The sequence below is a fragment of the Chelonoidis abingdonii genome, chromosome 4 (assembly GCF_003597395.2).
Source record: "Chelonoidis abingdonii isolate Lonesome George chromosome 4, CheloAbing_2.0, whole genome shotgun sequence".
Taxonomy (NCBI): Eukaryota; Metazoa; Chordata; order Testudines; family Testudinidae; genus Chelonoidis; species Chelonoidis abingdonii.
In genome coordinates this window covers 994,458-1,011,409 of record NC_133772.1, presented here as the reverse complement: position 1 = coordinate 1,011,409, position 16,952 = coordinate 994,458, and the positions used below count along the sequence as shown (strand labels likewise).

At 61.1% G+C, this 16,952-nt stretch overlaps 2 protein-coding genes across 2 annotated transcripts; one reads left to right on the top strand and one right to left on the bottom strand.

Moving 5' to 3' along the window:
* Window positions 1-9,137: 9,137 nt before the first annotated feature.
* ASPHD1 (aspartate beta-hydroxylase domain containing 1) lies at window positions 9,138-11,012 on the top strand. Its single transcript, XM_032774173.2, has 3 exons — window positions 9,138-9,837; window positions 10,237-10,350; window positions 10,624-11,012. Exons 1-3 carry the CDS (start codon window positions 9,138-9,140, stop codon window positions 10,731-10,733), a joined length of 924 nt encoding a protein of 307 aa, XP_032630064.1. The 3' UTR covers window positions 10,734-11,012.
* A 1,368-nt stretch (window positions 11,013-12,380) lies between these two features.
* Window positions 12,381-16,569, bottom strand: KCTD13 (potassium channel tetramerization domain containing 13). Its single transcript, XM_032774161.2, has 6 exons — window positions 16,186-16,569; window positions 15,864-16,033; window positions 15,614-15,703; window positions 15,398-15,450; window positions 14,738-14,933; window positions 12,381-14,134 (listed from the first exon to the last, which is right to left on the bottom strand). Exons 1-6 carry the CDS (start codon window positions 16,439-16,441, stop codon window positions 13,895-13,897), a joined length of 1,005 nt encoding a protein of 334 aa, XP_032630052.1. The 5' UTR covers window positions 16,442-16,569; the 3' UTR covers window positions 12,381-13,894.
* Between the last annotated feature and the right edge of the window lie 383 nt (window positions 16,570-16,952).

Genomic DNA, 16,952 nt, shown 5'->3' with positions numbered 1-16,952 from the left:
CTGCCCTGCCCCCCCGCGCAACACCGGCGCTGCCCTGCCCCCCCGCCTGATTCCGCACAGCCAGATCCCCCCCCACAACACACGGCGCTGGCCTGCCCCCTCCCCCGCAGGAAGACAGGTTTCCAAGCCTCTGCTATTTTGCAGGATCCATTTACTCCACCCCTCCCTGGCTGTTATCCGGGCACCGCATTTCCCTGCAAGCCAGATGCACCAGGGAGCCAAGATTTCTACTCCTTACCTGCACTCCCCCCGCCACCCCAGGGGTGTAACTTTGCAGTGTGAACCCCCTGAGTCCTTCCAGCTCAGGTCCCAGCTTCTCTGCGCCCTGTGTCTCTTCGTCACCGCAGCCCACTGGAGTCCCCTGCCCGCTTCACAGCGGCAGTGCCTCGATTCTGGGCGCCAGTAGCCTCCGTCTCTGAATGCAAACCCCAATGCACGCCCCCCCACACCCCCAGTCAGCTACAGATCGTGCAGCAGAAACGCCACTTTTCCGCCCGGTGCCATGCAGGAGAAACCTCCCGGGCCTTTGGCGAGGTCTCTGCAATCAAAGGCAGCCGCTGCAAAGCCGTGCAAAACCCTAGTGCGACTGTCACACCAGGCCGGGCGCTCGCTTTTGGCCCTGCCGAGGGCAATCCGTGTGGCTGGCGCGTTTGCTGGTGGCAGAGGCAGGCTCTCTGGAGAGGGCGGCAGAAGAAACGTGCCGGCTCCCCACGGATTGTTTGGCAAAACGAATCCGACTCAGGATCCCATTCGGCTCCAGGTGCAAAGCCCAGCCTTGCCACGGGGCTGCAGGAACCTGCCCCCCAGCACAGGACCCTGATCTGCAGCTTCTTCACGTCCCCATCCGGTCTCCCCCATTCCTACGCAACGAGGCCAGACTTTGTGCACCAGGACCACAGCAGGGGGGAGCCCAGTGAGATCCCCAAATTCAGCCCCCCAAGTTTGACCCTCTCAAATCCCTGCCTGCCCCCCAGCATTGACCTGCTCTGTCTGATGGGGATGAACTGGGACGTTCTCTGGGGTACGTGACTGGAGCAGTGAGGACTCTCTGGGCTGGTGGGCCAGGCTCCCGCAGCTCTCAGGTGATTTGTCCTCTCTCCAATGGTTGCCACTGAACTCAAGACTTGCTCTTCTGCGCCACCCATCAAACCATTCATGGCCCAGATCCTCAAGCGTCCTTTGGCTCCTAACTCCCATTGGCCTTGGGACCAGCCATGTCCACCTAACTCTTAGCTGGCGGGACCCTCTGCTCATGGGTTTGGGGTGACTCCTGAGCTCACTGCTCGTGTTCGGAAATCGGGGGCGGATAGGACCTGGGCCCGCCGCACTGGTTTACACTGAACACAGCTCAGATTCACACACACGCCCCAGTGCCGTCCTGACGGCTGCCAAAACCGGGGTCTAGTTTTGTAGCATTTCCCCGGACAATAACAAGGTTCATTTTTAAGCTTTTTTTCCTTTCAATGTAATTTGCCCAGTGGCCCAAAATGAGGGATTTTCAGCACGACGTTGTATCTAGTTCCATGTTCCCGGTCACATGAAATCAGGGAAGGGGGTCAGACAAAACTGATTTGAGATTCCAAACGTGAACGCCTTGTAAAAATGGTCACCGGCCCGCGGGACCAAGCCGATAACCAGACATCGGATGCGAATATCTTCTCAGGCAGCACGTTTCTCCCTATGTGTGGCAGGGTGTGCTGGCGATTCTCACGGGAAGTGGATCTGCGGTGGGGCTGGACGGGCACGGTGAAATCGAGTGGTGCTGAGCAAAACCGAATCCTTCTGTGCAGTTGGTAGACATGGTGAGGTGGGTGGAGGGTCTTCCCTTGGCCTAGGTCCAGCTGCCTGGGAAGGTGGATTATCCTGAGAGAAAATGGACAATGCCGGTGCAGCGCTCGGAGTGTAGACGGAAGAAGTGACCTTCCTTTTCTGCTTCGTGTTCTTCTGCTGTCGGCTTTCCCCTCCGGTGCCGCAAACGTACCTCACCCGCTGCCCTTTGCACATGCCTGCTTGGCCCGCCTGGCTGGCCGTGGGGGGAGTTTACTGCAGGCTCTCACAGGGGAACATCGGGGCTAACGCTGCACAAGTGCCCTAAGGACCAGGGGCTGGACCCCGCAGCCAAAAGGCTCAACCCACCCAGCGACGGGGATGTTGGCAGCAGGTTTGCACTCGCCATGTCATGGCGCCCTCGCTGGGCATCTGGGGCACCAGGCCCAGCCAGTCCGTTGCTCCCCCAAGCCCGGGAAGTTCACTTTGACCTGAGCAATTGGTAACACCCACTTTTCCATTATTATTCAGGGCATTTTCCTTCTGGTAAATCCCAGAAATAACCATCTTTCTTACCATTCTGATTGGCTCACATGCCGAGAGCAGACTGGTCATTTGAATAGTAGCCATCTTCATCACAGTGCTTAATTCACTTCACTTCTCCACTCCTTTTCCCACTGACATGGGGCCAGAGGTGCCTAGACTTCGTCATGCCTTCTGGAGCACGGCCCGGGTCTGCAGGTTTTGGGAGTTCTCTTCTCTTCAAAATGAAGGTGCTACGTTACAGCCATTCACACAGATTTTAAGAAGAAAAACAGAATTTTTTTCTGTATCATCTGAAAAGTGCTAAGCACAATCCTAGCAATGCCTAGGGCTTGTCCACACAGGGACACCCAGGAAAAGTAATCAGAAATAGCTAAAGGTGTGACTTTGAAGTGGGTAAGTTAAACTAGACTAAAGCCTGTGTGAACACCTTAACTCAGACCCTAAGTGGCCTTAATTCAAACTGAATTAAGGCCACGTTAAGGGTCACTGCCATTCTGGGAGGTGTTTTACCATGTTGCTGTCAGATGGAGACAAATTGGAGTGTAGACATCCACAAATCGACGCAAGGTGACAAATGTCAACTAGACCTTGTCACATAGACCAAGCCCGATTGAAAGCATCCACACAGCGGATTTTATGTGGTTTACTTAACTCGTTTTAGTTCATTCAGATTAATGTTCCTGGCTGTCCCCATGTAGACAAGTCCTTGGCATAGTTTGACAACGAACAATAATCATGCTGAACGGTCCTAGAAGTGTCACAGAGTCTCCGGGCGATGCTCTGGAACTGCTCCCCACCAAGCCAGGCAGGACTTTGGGGAGCCTCCTCTCCCTTGGAGCAGACTGTCTGCAGGGCAAGAAGCTCACACGGCTTCACCTCCTGGGTCTCTCCTTGGAGCATTCAGCATCCTCTGCCCCTCCGTGCGCTTCCCACAGCGAGTCTGCCCAGGCGGGGTCCTGGGGAAGCCACAGGGTCCTGCACCCCCACTTTGCAGTCAGATGTGACTCTTCGCCAGCCAGTAAAACAGAGGTTTATTTGATGACAGGAACAGGGTCTAAAACAGAGCTTGTCGGTACCACGAACCGGACCCCTCGTCCAGGTCCATTCTGGGGGTCAGTGAGCCAGACCCCCACGTCTGCATTTCACTCCTCATCCCCAGCCAGCTCCAGACTGAACCCCCCCAGCCCCTCCTCCTCTGCTCAGCCCCTTTCCAGGGCCAGGAGGTCACCTGATCTCTTTGTCTCCAACACCTTCAGCTGGCACCTTTGCAGAGGAGGGGCCCAGGCCATCAGTTGCTAGGAGACAAGAGTGCCAGGCATTTAGGTGCACTGGCCCTTTGCTCTGCAGCAATCACACACCCTTATCCCACCACCGAGATATTAAGAACTGCAGAGGGGACACTGAGGCACCAACACAGTATTCAGAGAAAACATTAAGAACATTCCCAGTTCGTCACAAGAAGTAATTAGCAAAATGCATCCATTGGCTGACTTGTAAGAGTAGCAATCGCAAATCATAGTAAATAGTTTTGGAAACCAAACAGAAATCAACCAAATCCACTGACACCAAGAATAACGACCTCCAGTTTTTACCAAGCCCTTTTCCTGCGCAGGTCGCAGAGCGTGGTGTAATGGAAGTGGATGCCGTTATCCCGTTTTTCCAATGGGGAGACTTGTCCGTTATCCAGGATAGTCTCGGGTTTCTCTTGCAGCAGTGCTTCTCAGCCTTCGTTAATTTCTGGCCCCCTAACAAATTCCGAATGGAGGGGCAGGGCCCTTTGGAAAACCTAGACTGGTCTGGGGGCCCCAGGCTGGGAGAGGCCTCCCCCCTAAGAATTCCTGAGCACGTCTTTGAGAAGAACCAGCCAACCTGAGCCCTTGGTCACTTTGTCCCCACCCTGTTAACAGCCGATCCCTGATTTCCAGGATGACGGCGTCTGGCTCTGTCCACGGTCCAGGCATTGGATCCCATTGGACCATCGTCTGCCAAAGCAACGGGTCCATGAGCAAACTGAATCCATTTTGCATTTGAAAGCCTTCATGTAGATTTCTTTGTGAGCTTGTTAACATTCATTGGCGATCTTAATATACGTCCTATTACTTATTAGCACAATTAGCTTCGGAATTAGGGTATTAATTAGGGTTATTTTTCTGATTGGTTGGGATGAAATCATTCCGCGACTGAATCTCCTGCATTAGGTCATATTTAGGGAACTCTTGTTTGTTACGTTAAATCTCACTGTAGTTCTCAATTCTGTCACAATATTCTGGGAGGCTGCCTTGTTTACGTGCCAATACTTATTCAGTTTTCAGGTTCGTTGTCTCCTGCAGATACAGGTCACAATCTGTTATGTGCGTCAGTTTCCTTAGTGCATTATGACTGGACGCCGTGCCAGTATTGTCAGTAATTACTGGGAGATTATTAGGCATTATGTGTTATTAGCTGATCCTGCAAGTGGGGCTTCTCTTAGGAATAGTTATTAGCAAAATTAAGAATGTAATTTATTAATTATTGAGGACAGCAAACTGAAGGGAACTTTGGTGGGGCAAATCTCTGCCAGTGCCATGCTGGAGGGCACGGATGTATGAATCTCCATGAAGCTAGTCATTGCTTCAGTACGGACCAGCACAGTACCGCCCGTCCACCAACAGCCCCCATCAGTGATGACTGGCCTGCTGGTCTGCGTTCGCTGTTCCTGCGTGACGCTGAGAACTGTGCCATTCGCAGCGGAGCTACGAGGCAGGTCATCACTGACACTTCACACCCGTGACTTGGGGTGCGAGAGTCCCTGTGAGGGGTCTGTGTTCACACCGCATATGTCTGGGTGGGCGATGAACGGATGGCTGGATAGTTACCAATGGGAACAGGACCCTGGGTCCTGCTTTGCAGGTGCTGTCTGGCCCAGTGTGAGATGTTACAGACCCCCAATGGGGCAGGGAACATCTGGAATGGACCGTGCCCCCCAGGAGAGACCCCGGTCCGAGCCCTGCTGGGAGAGACCCTGGTCCGAGCCCCCCTGGGAGAGACCCGGGTCCGAGCCCCCCCGGGAGAGACCCCGGTCCTTGCCTGTCATGGTATAATTCCCCACTCTGAACCCTAGCGTCCAAAAGATGGGGTACCAGCATGAATTCCTCTAAGCTCGATTACCAGCTTAGAACCTGTAGTGCTGCCACCAACCAGGAATTCCAGTGCCTGGTACACTCTGGTCCCCCCAAAACCTTGCCCAGGGAACCCCAAGACCCAGACCCTCTGGATCTTACCCGGTCCAAGCCCAGCTGGGACTCCCATCCAGGCCCCCCAGGAAAGACCCGTCTGTCCAGCGGGGGACCTGGTCTCGAGCCCAGTGGGGGGCCCTGTCGAGCCCCCGAGCACCCGTCTGATCAGCGGGACCCTTCAGAGCCTCCGGAGAGACCCCTGTCTGAGCCTAGTGGGGGACCCTGGTTGAGCCCCCCTGAGAGACCTCCAGTCCGAGCCCCCCGGGGGCGTGCGGCCCGGAGCCCGGCACGTTCCTGACCCCCGACCAGGCCAACCCCAGCTGTTCTCGGGCGGGGGGCGCAGGATGGTCACGCTGGCTGTCAGCCCAACCTCCAGAGCGGGGGACTCTTCGGGGTTTAGGGCGGGGGGGGCGACCTCCGCTGCTGCTCACTGCCGTGGGGGGCGGGGGAGATTCGCGAGCGAGCGGTCCACCAGCAGCGGCAGCAAATCTCTGCGGCGCTCAGCGGGGACGGCGCTGAGCGGGGAGGGCAGAGAGGGCAGGGGGCACCGAGGAGGGGAGGGGGCAACTGAGCACGGGACGGTTCAGAGAGGCAGGTCGGCAAACTGAGATGGGAGGGGCAGGGGCAAACGGGGAGGGGCAGAGAGGTAGGCACTGAAAAGGGGAGGGACACGGAGGGGGGAGGGGCCGAAGAGGGCAGGGGCACTGAGAGGGACTGAAAAGGGGGAAGGGGCAGAGAGGCACGGGGCCACTGAGCGAGGGAGGGCACGGGGTTAGGGAGCGAGGGTGATGACGTGCCCCGAGGCGCGGAACGGTTTTATCCACCTGCTGCGGCCACCCCCTTGCGCCTGCCGATCCCGCCTGGCACTGTGGTGCTGGCTGCCCGCCTTCGTCTGTATAGCTACGTGGGCAGCGAGCGGGCACCAGCGGGGTCCGGGGGCTGCCGGCGGGGCCCCAGCCCCAGCCTGCTCCCGGTCAGGCGGCTGCCAACCAGAAGCTGGCCGGGCTATGCCCAGCGTACCATGGACGGCATAGGGCCGGTGGCACAAGGCGTCGCGGAGGTAGCTGCGACCCAGCACACCACCAGAACGCCCGCGTCTTCCACCGCCGAGCCTGCCTCGGTCCCCTGGCTTCCGGCCCCCGGAAAGGACCCCCGGTCCAAGCCAGCTGGGGGGGACCCCATCCAGGCCCCGAAAACCCCACGGTTCTGATCCCAGCTGGGGACCACTGGTCCGAGCCCAGTTGGGGACCTGGTCCGAAGCCCCCGGGCGACCCCGGCTTGATCCCAGTGGGGGACCCCTGTCGAGCCCTCCCGGGAGAGACCTGTCTTGAGCCCGGCCGCGGGGCGCTGTGGGGGACCCCTGGTTGAGCCCCCTGGGCAAGACCCCGTCCGAGCCTCCGGGGCTGTGCTGGGCCCGGAAGCCCACGTGTCCCCCCCCCGCCTCACCATGACCCCCAGACCAGCTCCCAACTCCAGCTGTTCGGGGCGGTGCAGCGGCGCAGGATGGGTCACCGCGGCCCGTCGATGCCCCAAAACCTCCATAGAGGGGGGGGACTCTTCGGGGGGGTTTAAGAGCTGCGGGGGGGCGACTCCAGCTGCCTGCGTCACTCGTGCGGGGAGGAGCGGGGGCGGAATGACGCCGGAGCCGAGGCGGGTCCAACAGCAGCGGCAGCGCATCCATCGGCGGCGGGGGAGGGGCGCTGAGCCGCAGAGAGCGCGGACAAGAGAGGCAGGGGGCACTGAGGGAGGAGGGGGCACTGGCAGGGGGAATGGGTGTCAGAGATGTGGGAGGACAAGGAACGAGTCCACCATACCGGGAGCCTTCAGGTGACACCGAAGCGCGGAGCGTGGGCTCACCTCGGGGCAGAAAAACGATGCTAGCGCGGAAATGCCCCAGTATAGAAGTCGTGCCGGAGGAGGGTAAGTCGCGCTCACTTTGAGTAAGGCGAGGGATCCGGACGAACAACGTGAGGGGGCAAATGGCGACCCAAATGCTAATAAGAGACAAGGCTACGCGCTGATGACACTGCACGCGAGGGGCATCTGAGACGCGCGCAACGGTCGCTAGTGTACGCGGCACGAACCAACTTGCAGGAGACAGGGACGCGCCAGCCAGTCGGGCTAGAGCTTCTCAGCGCGGCAGACGAAAAGAGTAGAGCGCTGATGACGTGCGGCCTGAGAGCGCGCGACCTAACTCTGGGCACGGCTATTTTCTCCACACACTGCTGCCTCGGCCACCCCCTTGGCGGCTCTCTCCCATGGCCACCGCAAGCACGGCCGCCTGGCTGCCTGCCGGCCTTCCCTGGCTCGTCCCTCCTCTAGTGTCTCGCGCTCTGCTACCGGCTGTGCGCGCAGCAGAGCGGGCACCTGCGGAAGACGGCCTACCAGAGGGGAGCTGCCGGCGCGGGGCAGCCGCCCCAGCCTAGCGCCTCCCGGGTCAGGGCGGGCTGCGAAGACTGCGGGCCTCGCCCAGCCAGACTCGGTGACTCTATGGACGCGCACTCGAGGACTCTAGGGCTGACTTAGCACAAGCTGTGTGCGCTCTGCGGAATGGGGCGCATCGCTGATCGATGCGCCTCCTACTCTGCTCACATATATAATTTCTGCCTCAGGCGCTCACGCGCGCCAATCACAACCCAAGTCTCCACCCCAGACTCGCAGCGAGTCCCCCTAGTGCGACACCCTGCCCCGTAGGCCTGATCCCGCCTCTCATCACTGCTACCTGGTCGTCACCACTCAGGTCATTGGGATGCCGCCTTCCCTTAGGTATATCGCTGTGACTCTTCCTATTGGGGCACGGTCCCTATCTCTCATATAGTCTGCCGTCTGAACAGATGCTGAGTCTGCTCGTCCTCTCGCGCTGCCACTCTGCTCATCTTCGGTGTGTGACGTAAGCCTCTCCATAGATCGGACCTCTCTGTGTGCCTGCCCTCTCCTCTCTCTCTCTCTCTGTGGGGTCTCACCCTACCCGGCTGTGCCGCACAGTGTGGTGTCTCCTCTGTCCCTCTCGCCCTGTCCTCTATGCTCAGTCTACGCCTGGGCTTCCGCTACCGCTCGTCTGAGCCCTGTCCTGTCCTCCTCCGCTCCACGCCTCCCCCCAGTCAGCGCTGCCACAGCCCCTCTGGCTTCCCCTAGTGTCTTCTGCTCGGTGTCCCACTCACTCCCGACCATGCAGCCCCCCTGGGCTCCCCTTAGCTCTGCCTGGTGCCCACTCACTCCCGACCTGCAGCCCTCTGTGGCTGCGCAGGCTTCGTCCCAGCCGCCATACCGGCTTCTCGCCGCTGCGTCTAGGCGTCCTCGCTGCCCTGGTGGCACCGTCCTGCCAGGCGCGTACGGGATGCAGCCCATTACAAGGAAGTAAATGCTTTCCCAGGCTTTCCAGGCTTCCCTCCTGGGTTACCTGAGATCCTTGTGATCAAACTCCTTGAATCTTACAGAGGGAAAATCCATTGGTAGGGGGCACTGAGAAAGGGGGAGGGGACACGGAGGGGGGAGGGGCAGAGAGGGCAGGGGGCACTGAGGAGGGGGCACTGAGAAGGGGGAAGGGGCAGAGAGGGCACGGGGCACTGAGGCGAGGGAGGGGCAGCGGGGTAGGGGCAGCGAGGGGTGATGACGTGCCCCGGGGCGCTGGACGGCTTTTTCTCCACCCTGCTGCCGGCCACCCCCCCTTGGCGCCCTGGCCCCGAGCCGGCGCTGGCACTGCTGGTCTGGCTGGCCCTGCTCTTCGTCTGGTACTGCTACCGGGTGGGCAGCGAGCGGGCACCAGCGGGGCCTCCGGGGGGGCTGCCGGGCGGGGGGCACCCAGCCCCCAGCCTGCCTCCCGGGGTCAGGCGGCTGCACCGAAGCCTGCGGGCCTACGCCCAGCGGTACTCATGGACGGGCATGGGGCGGGTGCACAAGGCGCTGCGGGAGGAGCTGCGACCCGAGCGCCCAGCCATCCAGAGCCCCCGCGTCTTCCACCTGCCCGAGCTGCCCTCGGCCCCCTGCTTCCCGCGGGACGCCCAGCGGCACGATGCTGAGCTGCTGGAATGCGCCTGCCCTGCCATCCTGCGGGAGTACCAGGGCGTGGCTGGGGGCACCTCCCGGGGCTGGACACCTGGGCCCTGCCAGCGCTTCTACCTCTACCGCCGGGGCGTGTGCCAGCTGCAGCACTGCCGGGCCTGCCCCCGCACCTACCGCACCCTGGCCACCCTGCGCACCTTTGTCAGCGCCAACCGCTTCGGCAACGCCTGCTTCAGCGTCCTGCAGCCGGGCACCGTCCTGCCCAGGCGCTACGGGCCCACCAACATCCGCCTGCGCTGCCACCTGGGTACAGGAATGGAGCATGGGGCCTGTCCCTTCCAGGGGCGCTGGGGGGCGGGGAATGGGGCCCATCCCCTCTGGGGGCTCAGGGGGCAGGGAACAGGACATGGGGCCTGCACCCTCTAGGGGGTGCCGGGGAATGGAGCAGGGGCCTCTCTCTCCATGGGACACCAGGGGACGGGGAATGGGGCAGGGGCCTGTCCCTCCAGGGGCGCCAGGGAATGGGGTGGGGGTCTGTCCCCTCCGAGGGCACTGGAGGGTGGGGAATGGGGCACAGGACCTGCACCCTCTAGGAGGGGCTGGGGGGCGGGGAATGGGGCTGATGGCTTGTTCCCTCTGAGGGTGCTGGGGGGCGGGGAATGGGGCACGGGGCTTTTCCCAACCAATCAACCTGCTCCCACTGCAGGGCTGATGGTGCCCCCAGGCTGTGAGCTGGTGGTGGGGGGCGAGCCCCAGTGCTGGTCCGAGGGACACTGCCTCCTGCTGGATGACTCCTTCCTGCACACGACTGCGCATAATGGTAAGAGAATGACAGGAGTGAGGGGCACCGGCAGAGCTGGGGGAGCCCAGGGGCCTGCAGGTCGGGAGTGAGGGGCACCGGCAGAGCTAGGGGAGCCCAGGGGGCTGCAGGTCGGGAGTGAGGGGCACCGGCAGAGCTGGGCAGGGAGGGGAGCCCAGGGCTGGGCTAGCAGGGGCTGCAGGTTGGGAGTTAGGGGCACCGGCAGAGCTGGAGGAGCCCAGGGGGCTGCAGGTCGGGAGTGAGGGGCACCTCTGAGCCCAGTGTCTCTCGCAGGTCCCCCCGAGGACGGGCCCTTCGTGCTGTTCATCGTGGATCTGTGGCACCCCAACGTGGCCGGGGCCGAGCGCCAGGCTCTGGATTACATCTTTGCCCCTGGCCCCTAGGGCCTGGGCCGGGCCGTGGTGCTGTTGGCGGGTCAGGGCCCAGGACAGATGGACAGCGCTGGAACCAGCCCCACTGAACTGCCTCTAGGGGGCGCCGGCTCCCATCCAGCCCCAGAGCCCCGAGTCTCCTGCCCCGCTGCATACGGCTTCCTTGGCCCCACGTTGCTTGGACTTGAACTATCTGCAAAGCCCCCAGCCCCTCATTAAAACCTTCAGCACCTGCCGTGTCAGTGCTTTGCAGAGCTGGGGCCGTCGCGCCGGGTACTGCCCAGATTCCATCTGCCCCTCGACAGGTCAGGGGCCCGTCACCCAGGATGGGCTGGTTCACGGCAGGGACTGGCCTGTGGGGTGGGGGACAGGACCCGGGGCCTCTCCCCTCCATGGGGTGCCGGTTCCCAGCCAATCCCAGGGCAAGGACTGGTGCAGGGGGTGGGGGATAGGAGCCAGGGCCCCTCCCCTCTATGGGGTGCCGGTTCCCAGCCGACCCCAGGGCAAGGACCGGTGCAGGGGGTGGGGGATAAGAGCCAGGGCCCCTCCCCTCTATGGGATGCTGGTTCCCAGCTGACCCCAGGGCAAGGACTGGTGCAGGGGACAGGACCCAGGGCCTCTCCCCTCTATGGGGTGCCGGTTCCCAGCCGACTCCAGGGCAAGGACCAGTGCAGGGGGTGGGGGATAGGACCCAGGCCTCTTCCCTCTATGGGGTGCTGGTTCCCAGCCGACCCCAGGGCAAGGACCGGTGCAGGGGGCGGGGGACAGGACCCGGGGCCCCTCCCCTCTATGGGGTGCGGTTCCCAGCCGACCCCAGGGCAAGGACCGGTGCAGGGGGCGGGGGACAGGACCCGGGGCCCCTCCCCTCTATGGGGCGCCGGTTCCCAGCCGACCCCAGGGCAAGGAGTGGTACAGGGGGCGGGGGACAGGACCCGGGGCCCCTCCCCTCTATGGGGTGCGGTTCCCAGCCGACCCCAGGGCAAGGACCGGTGCAGGGGGCGGGGGACAGGACCCGGGGCCCCTCCCCTCTATGGGGCGCCGGTTCCCAGCCGACCCCAGGGCAAGGAGTGGTACAGGGGGCGGGGGACAGGACCCGGGGCCCCTCCCCTCTATGGGGTGCGGTTCCCAGCCGACCCCAGGGCAAGGACCGGTGCAGGGGGCGGGGGACAGGACCCGGGGCCCCTCCCCTCTATGGGGCGCCGGTTCCCAGCCGACCCCAGGGCAAGGAGTGGTACAGGGGGCGGGGGACAGGACCCGGGGCCCCTCCCCTCTATGGGGTGCGGTTCCCAGCCGACCCCAGGGCAAGGACCGGTGCAGGGGGCGGGGGACAGGACCCGGGGCCCCTCCCCTCTATGGGGCGCCGGTTCCCAGCCGACCCCAGGGCAAGGAGTGGTACAGGGGGCGGGGGACAGGACCCGGGGCCCCTCCCCTCTATGGGGTGCGGTTCCCAGCCGACCCCAGGGCAAGGACCGGTGCAGGGGGCGGGGGACAGGACCCGGGGCCCCTCCCGTCTATGGGGTGCTAGTTCCCAGCCGACCCCAGGGCAAGGACCGGTGCAGGGGGCGGGGGACAGGACCCAGGGCCCCTCCCCTCTATGGGGCACAAGTCCCAGATGGCCCTAGGGCCCCCCCGGTGGTGGTGGGGCTGGGCCACGAGACAACGTTTCCCAGGAATCTTTATTACAATAATTTAATAGAAAAGCAAAAACCCCGTTAAAATAAATTATACAAACACGACAACAACAGGAAGTGAGGGGCAGTACCTGGGGGGGAATGGGGCCCCCGCCTCTCCCCCTTTGCCTTTTCTGTGAGGGGGGTGAGGTTTGGACCATGCCAATTTATTTGAGAGGGGGTTGGAGCATCCCATTGTATTTTTATGGGGGTGTGAGGTTTGGAACAGCCCATTTTCTTGGGGCAGGCTGAAGCATCCCATTATATTTTATAAGAGAAGGGAATTGGAACATCTCATTTAATAGGGAGACTGGAACATCCCATTTTATTTTGAGGGGTGGGACTTGGAACACCCCATTGTATTATTTGAGGCAGGTTGGAATATCCCATTGTAGTTTGTAGGGGGAGGAGATTGGAAAGTACCAATTTAGATTGGGTGATTGAGTAAAATTTTATTGGGGGGAATTGGTACCTCCCATTTTATTGGGAGGCTGGAAGGGGAGTAGAGCATTCCACTGTATTTGGCCAGGGAAGAGAAGAGTGGTGCGTTCCATTGTATTTTGTGGGGAAGCATAGTGGGCCCAGTAGGTTGGCATGTACCATGTGTTTTAACCGATGCTGGTAAGAAACATCAACATCGTGTATTTTGGGGGGAAAAGGTAAACTCCATGTATGTGGGAAAGGACAGCAGGGGGGCGGAGGAGGAAGGTTAGGGTCATGCCATGTCATTTGTAGAAAAGGGGTGTGAAATCTGGAGGGTTGGAACATACCATGAGTGTAACAAGGAAAGGAGAGTTTTGAGGCTGGTAAGTGGGGGTCACTCCCACACCCCCAGAAGGAAGGGAGGGTGGGAGAGGCAGCAAAACTCCCACTGCCAGAACTCCCAGAGTGCCCCTGCTGGGCAAGGCTGAGCTGGAGCAGCCAGGAGCTCCCCCCACCCCACAGCGCTCCCCGCCGGGAGAGGCTGGGGCTGGATTAGCTGGCAGCTCCCCACTCAGCCAGCCCTCCCATAGCACATAATAAGCCAGCACTGGCCTCCCTGCTGTCTCCCGGCCCCTGGGGGCAGTGGGTGACTGATCCCGGCCTGACCTGCAGTGCCGGGCTGGGTTAGAGTCACAGGTGTCTATCCAGGATGGAGTGGGATGGGGGACAGACCAGGCATTCCACACACCCACAAAAGCAAAGGAATTAGGCTGGTTAAACATGGGTGTTGGTCCCAAGGTGATTAATTAAGAAGCAGGAGGGGTCTCCCAGGAGCCGCCTCCCATGTCCCTCTCCCCTGTGCAGTCCAGGGGGTTACGCAGGTCTCTACTGCAGGGGAGTCAAATCTGAGAAGAAAGGGGTCAAAGGTCAGAGGCCACAAGGCAGAGAGCTCCCAAAGAGCAAAGAGGGGTCAAGCGAGACCCCAGAAAGGTCAGAGAGGCAGCAGGGGTGTGGCAGAGGGAAGGGGAGCCCCACCCCTGCCGTTTGGCACCTGAGCGGGGCCGTGGGGGCGGCACAGGCTCAGTCCTTGAAGACGGCTTGGTGGCCGTGGGGGCGCTCATCGTGCATGATGTGGCGCCGGACATGGATGCGCCGGACCCGGTGTTCCCGCCCATCCTCCTCGTCAGCCCGGTGCGGGCCACCCCCTCCTCCGGCTGCCCCACCCGTCGCTTCCAGGAGCGCCTTGTCAGGGACCCGCGGGGTCTCGTAGATCAGAATGTTCAGGGTCTCCTCGAAGATCCGGGCCTCGGGGAACTCCACCTGTGGGGGTCAGAGATCAAGCTGGGCCTAGGGGCGGGGCTGCTTTATAAGCCACGCCCCCCACAGCTTCAAAGAATCCCACCAGCAAGTGCCCATTCAGCCTTGGAAGCTACCAAGCATGGAGGTGGGGAGGAGGGAGAAAAAAAACTCACATGTTGTCTTGGAATATACCAAGTATAGTGGACTACCCATGGAACATACCAAGAAAAAACACAAATGGGGGGAACCAGCTGGTGGCATTGGACCATACCAAGTGCCCATGTGACCAGGGAGAGGGCACCACTCACACGGCCTAGGACCATACCAAGTGAGAGTATGATGCAGGGGGGTACCCACATGATGTTGGACCATATCATAGTGTGCATATGACTGGAAAAGAGGGTACTGCTCTGAAAGCATTGGATCACAGCAAATGTGAAGGTGACAAGGGGTGCTGGATCATACCAAGAGTCCATGTGACCGCAGATAGAGGGGGGCGACCCACACTGCCTCAGAACCATGTGCTAACATTGTAAGGGAGATTCACGTATATCCTTGGAATAGACCAATGTGCTGCGGGGCAATTTTCTCATGGAATGTACTAAGTGCGAGGGCCTGGGGTACCTTGGTCTGCTTCTTCTCGGTGGCATAGACAATGGAGGTGCAGCAGACCTCAGCGATTTTGCGGCCCTGCCCATAGAAGGACCAGCAGCAGATCTCGTCCCCGAGCACGTCCTTGATGAAGAGGACCCGCCCATTGAAGCGCAGCGCCAGCTTGTCAAACAGCTCAATGTTCTTCAGCAGGTTATCGTCCGAGTTACTGCAGAGAAGAGATCTCGTGGGTGGGGAGGGCTCCCAGCTCCTCCAGCCCAGCAGGGGGTGGTCTGGGCAGTGGGCCAGGAGCACTGGCTCTAGGGGAGCTTCTGGCTACTTCACCCCCAGCCTCTCCCAGGAGGGGGTGATCTGGGGTGGGAGTGGGGCACAGGCTGGGGGGAGCTCACTTCTACTCCAGCCCAGGGAGCGTTGTGAGGAGGGGGAGGGACACGGGCTGGGGGGAGTTCACTTCTTCTCCAGCCCCGGCCTCTCTCAGGAGGGGGTGATCTGGGGAGGGGAAAAGGCACTGGCTGGGGGGGAGCTCCCAACGGTTCCAGCCCCCACCTCTCCCAGCAGAGGGCGCTGTGGGGAGGGGGAGGGGCACAGGCTGGGGGGGGGAGCTCACTTCTCCAGCCCCAGCCTCTCCCAGCAGGGGGCGCTGCAGGGAGAGGGTCAGGAGTGTTGGATTACCTGGTATACGAATACTTGTTGTTACTTCTGTTATGCAACAATTTCACCACTGGCTGGAAAAAAACCGAGAGACAGGAAATGAGGCTGGATTCGTACAGGTCGCTCAGCGTAACTTCGTGCCAAAGGGGAGGGAGAAGGCTGGGAGGTGTCAGCTCAGAGGGTGATCCTCGGGGGGCTGGAAAGGTCAACAAGGGGAGACCTGCCCACTTGTCTCACCTTAGAGCAGCTGGAGATGATCTGCTGCTCCTCCTTGGGAGATGTCACCATGGGAATGAGACACAGAGGGTCATAGGCATCGCTCTTTTGCTAGGACGAAGAGAGATCAGTACGGTCACTGCAGCCTCCTGTTACCATGACTCCCCTAGTGACCACATCCTCATGGCATAGCCCTGCCCCCAGGTGTCCCTACGCCCACAACAGGAGAATCCCAGAGCCCTCAGTGACGCCGCCCCCACCGGGTCCCCACCTGCAGAGCGAGCTGGCAGTCCTCCACCAGGCCCTGGATGAGGTAGTACCGTGCCTCGGACAGCACCTCCTCCAGCTCCCGCTGCGACTCAGGGAGCGAGACAGAGCCATCCCGCAAGTAGTTGAGGATGGTGCCGAAGTGACGCCCACTGCGGTCGATCAGGATCCAGCCTGAAGAGGGAAAGAGACAAAAGGATGTAGGGTCTCTCCCAGCAGAGGGTGCGGTGGGGAGTAGGGCTGGGGCCCTGGGTATGGAGGGAGCTCCCGGCTACTGCAGCCTCGGCCTCTCCCGTCAGGGGTGCTGCAGAGAGCAGGGCAGGTACCTTCGCTGTCAGTGAGCACTTCCATTCTCCCGCTGAACATGGCCTTGAGCATGGTATCCTGCTTGGTGAGGGTCTGCACCGTGGTGTAGTGCAGGGACCCCCCCACGTTCAACTTCACATACTTGCTGCTGGGATTCAAGGGCTTTAGGTCAAAGGTCACACCCACCGCTCCCCCTGTAGGCTGGTGCTGTGTGGGCACCACAGGGGCGCAGGCCTCAGGGGCTGGGAGCGGGGCTGTCGTAGCCTCGGCCGACATCTCCACCTGCACCAGAGAGGGACAAGAAAAGTGGAAGGGGATGAATCAAGATCCTCTCCCCATTATCCGGACCCCACTCCCCACTTACGTTCCCTGTGTGCAGCTTGGCTCACGTGACATTTGCCCCTGACCCCAGTTAAGTGCTAGTGTAGACACAGCCTATGTCGCTCAAGGGTGTGAAAAGACACCCCCCCCCCCGAGCGACGTAAGTTTTGTCAGCGTAAACGCTTGTGTGTCCAGTGCTACATCGGTGGGAGACACTTGCCCCTGACACCGGTACGGCTGCCTGTTGAGCTGCTTTTATTACGTCGGCGGCGTAACGTGACCTCACGTGCACTCCCACAGCCGCGCGGCTGTCAGTGCAGCTGTGCTGCTGGGCGCTTGAAAATGTAAACACAGCCTTACCTGGGTGTACACCCCTCCGCCGCAGAATCGGCCCCTCTGGTCAGGGGCTGACCCCTAGCCCTAGGAGATCTCTGCCCTTTGACCCTCACTCCCATCCCCTGCCCAT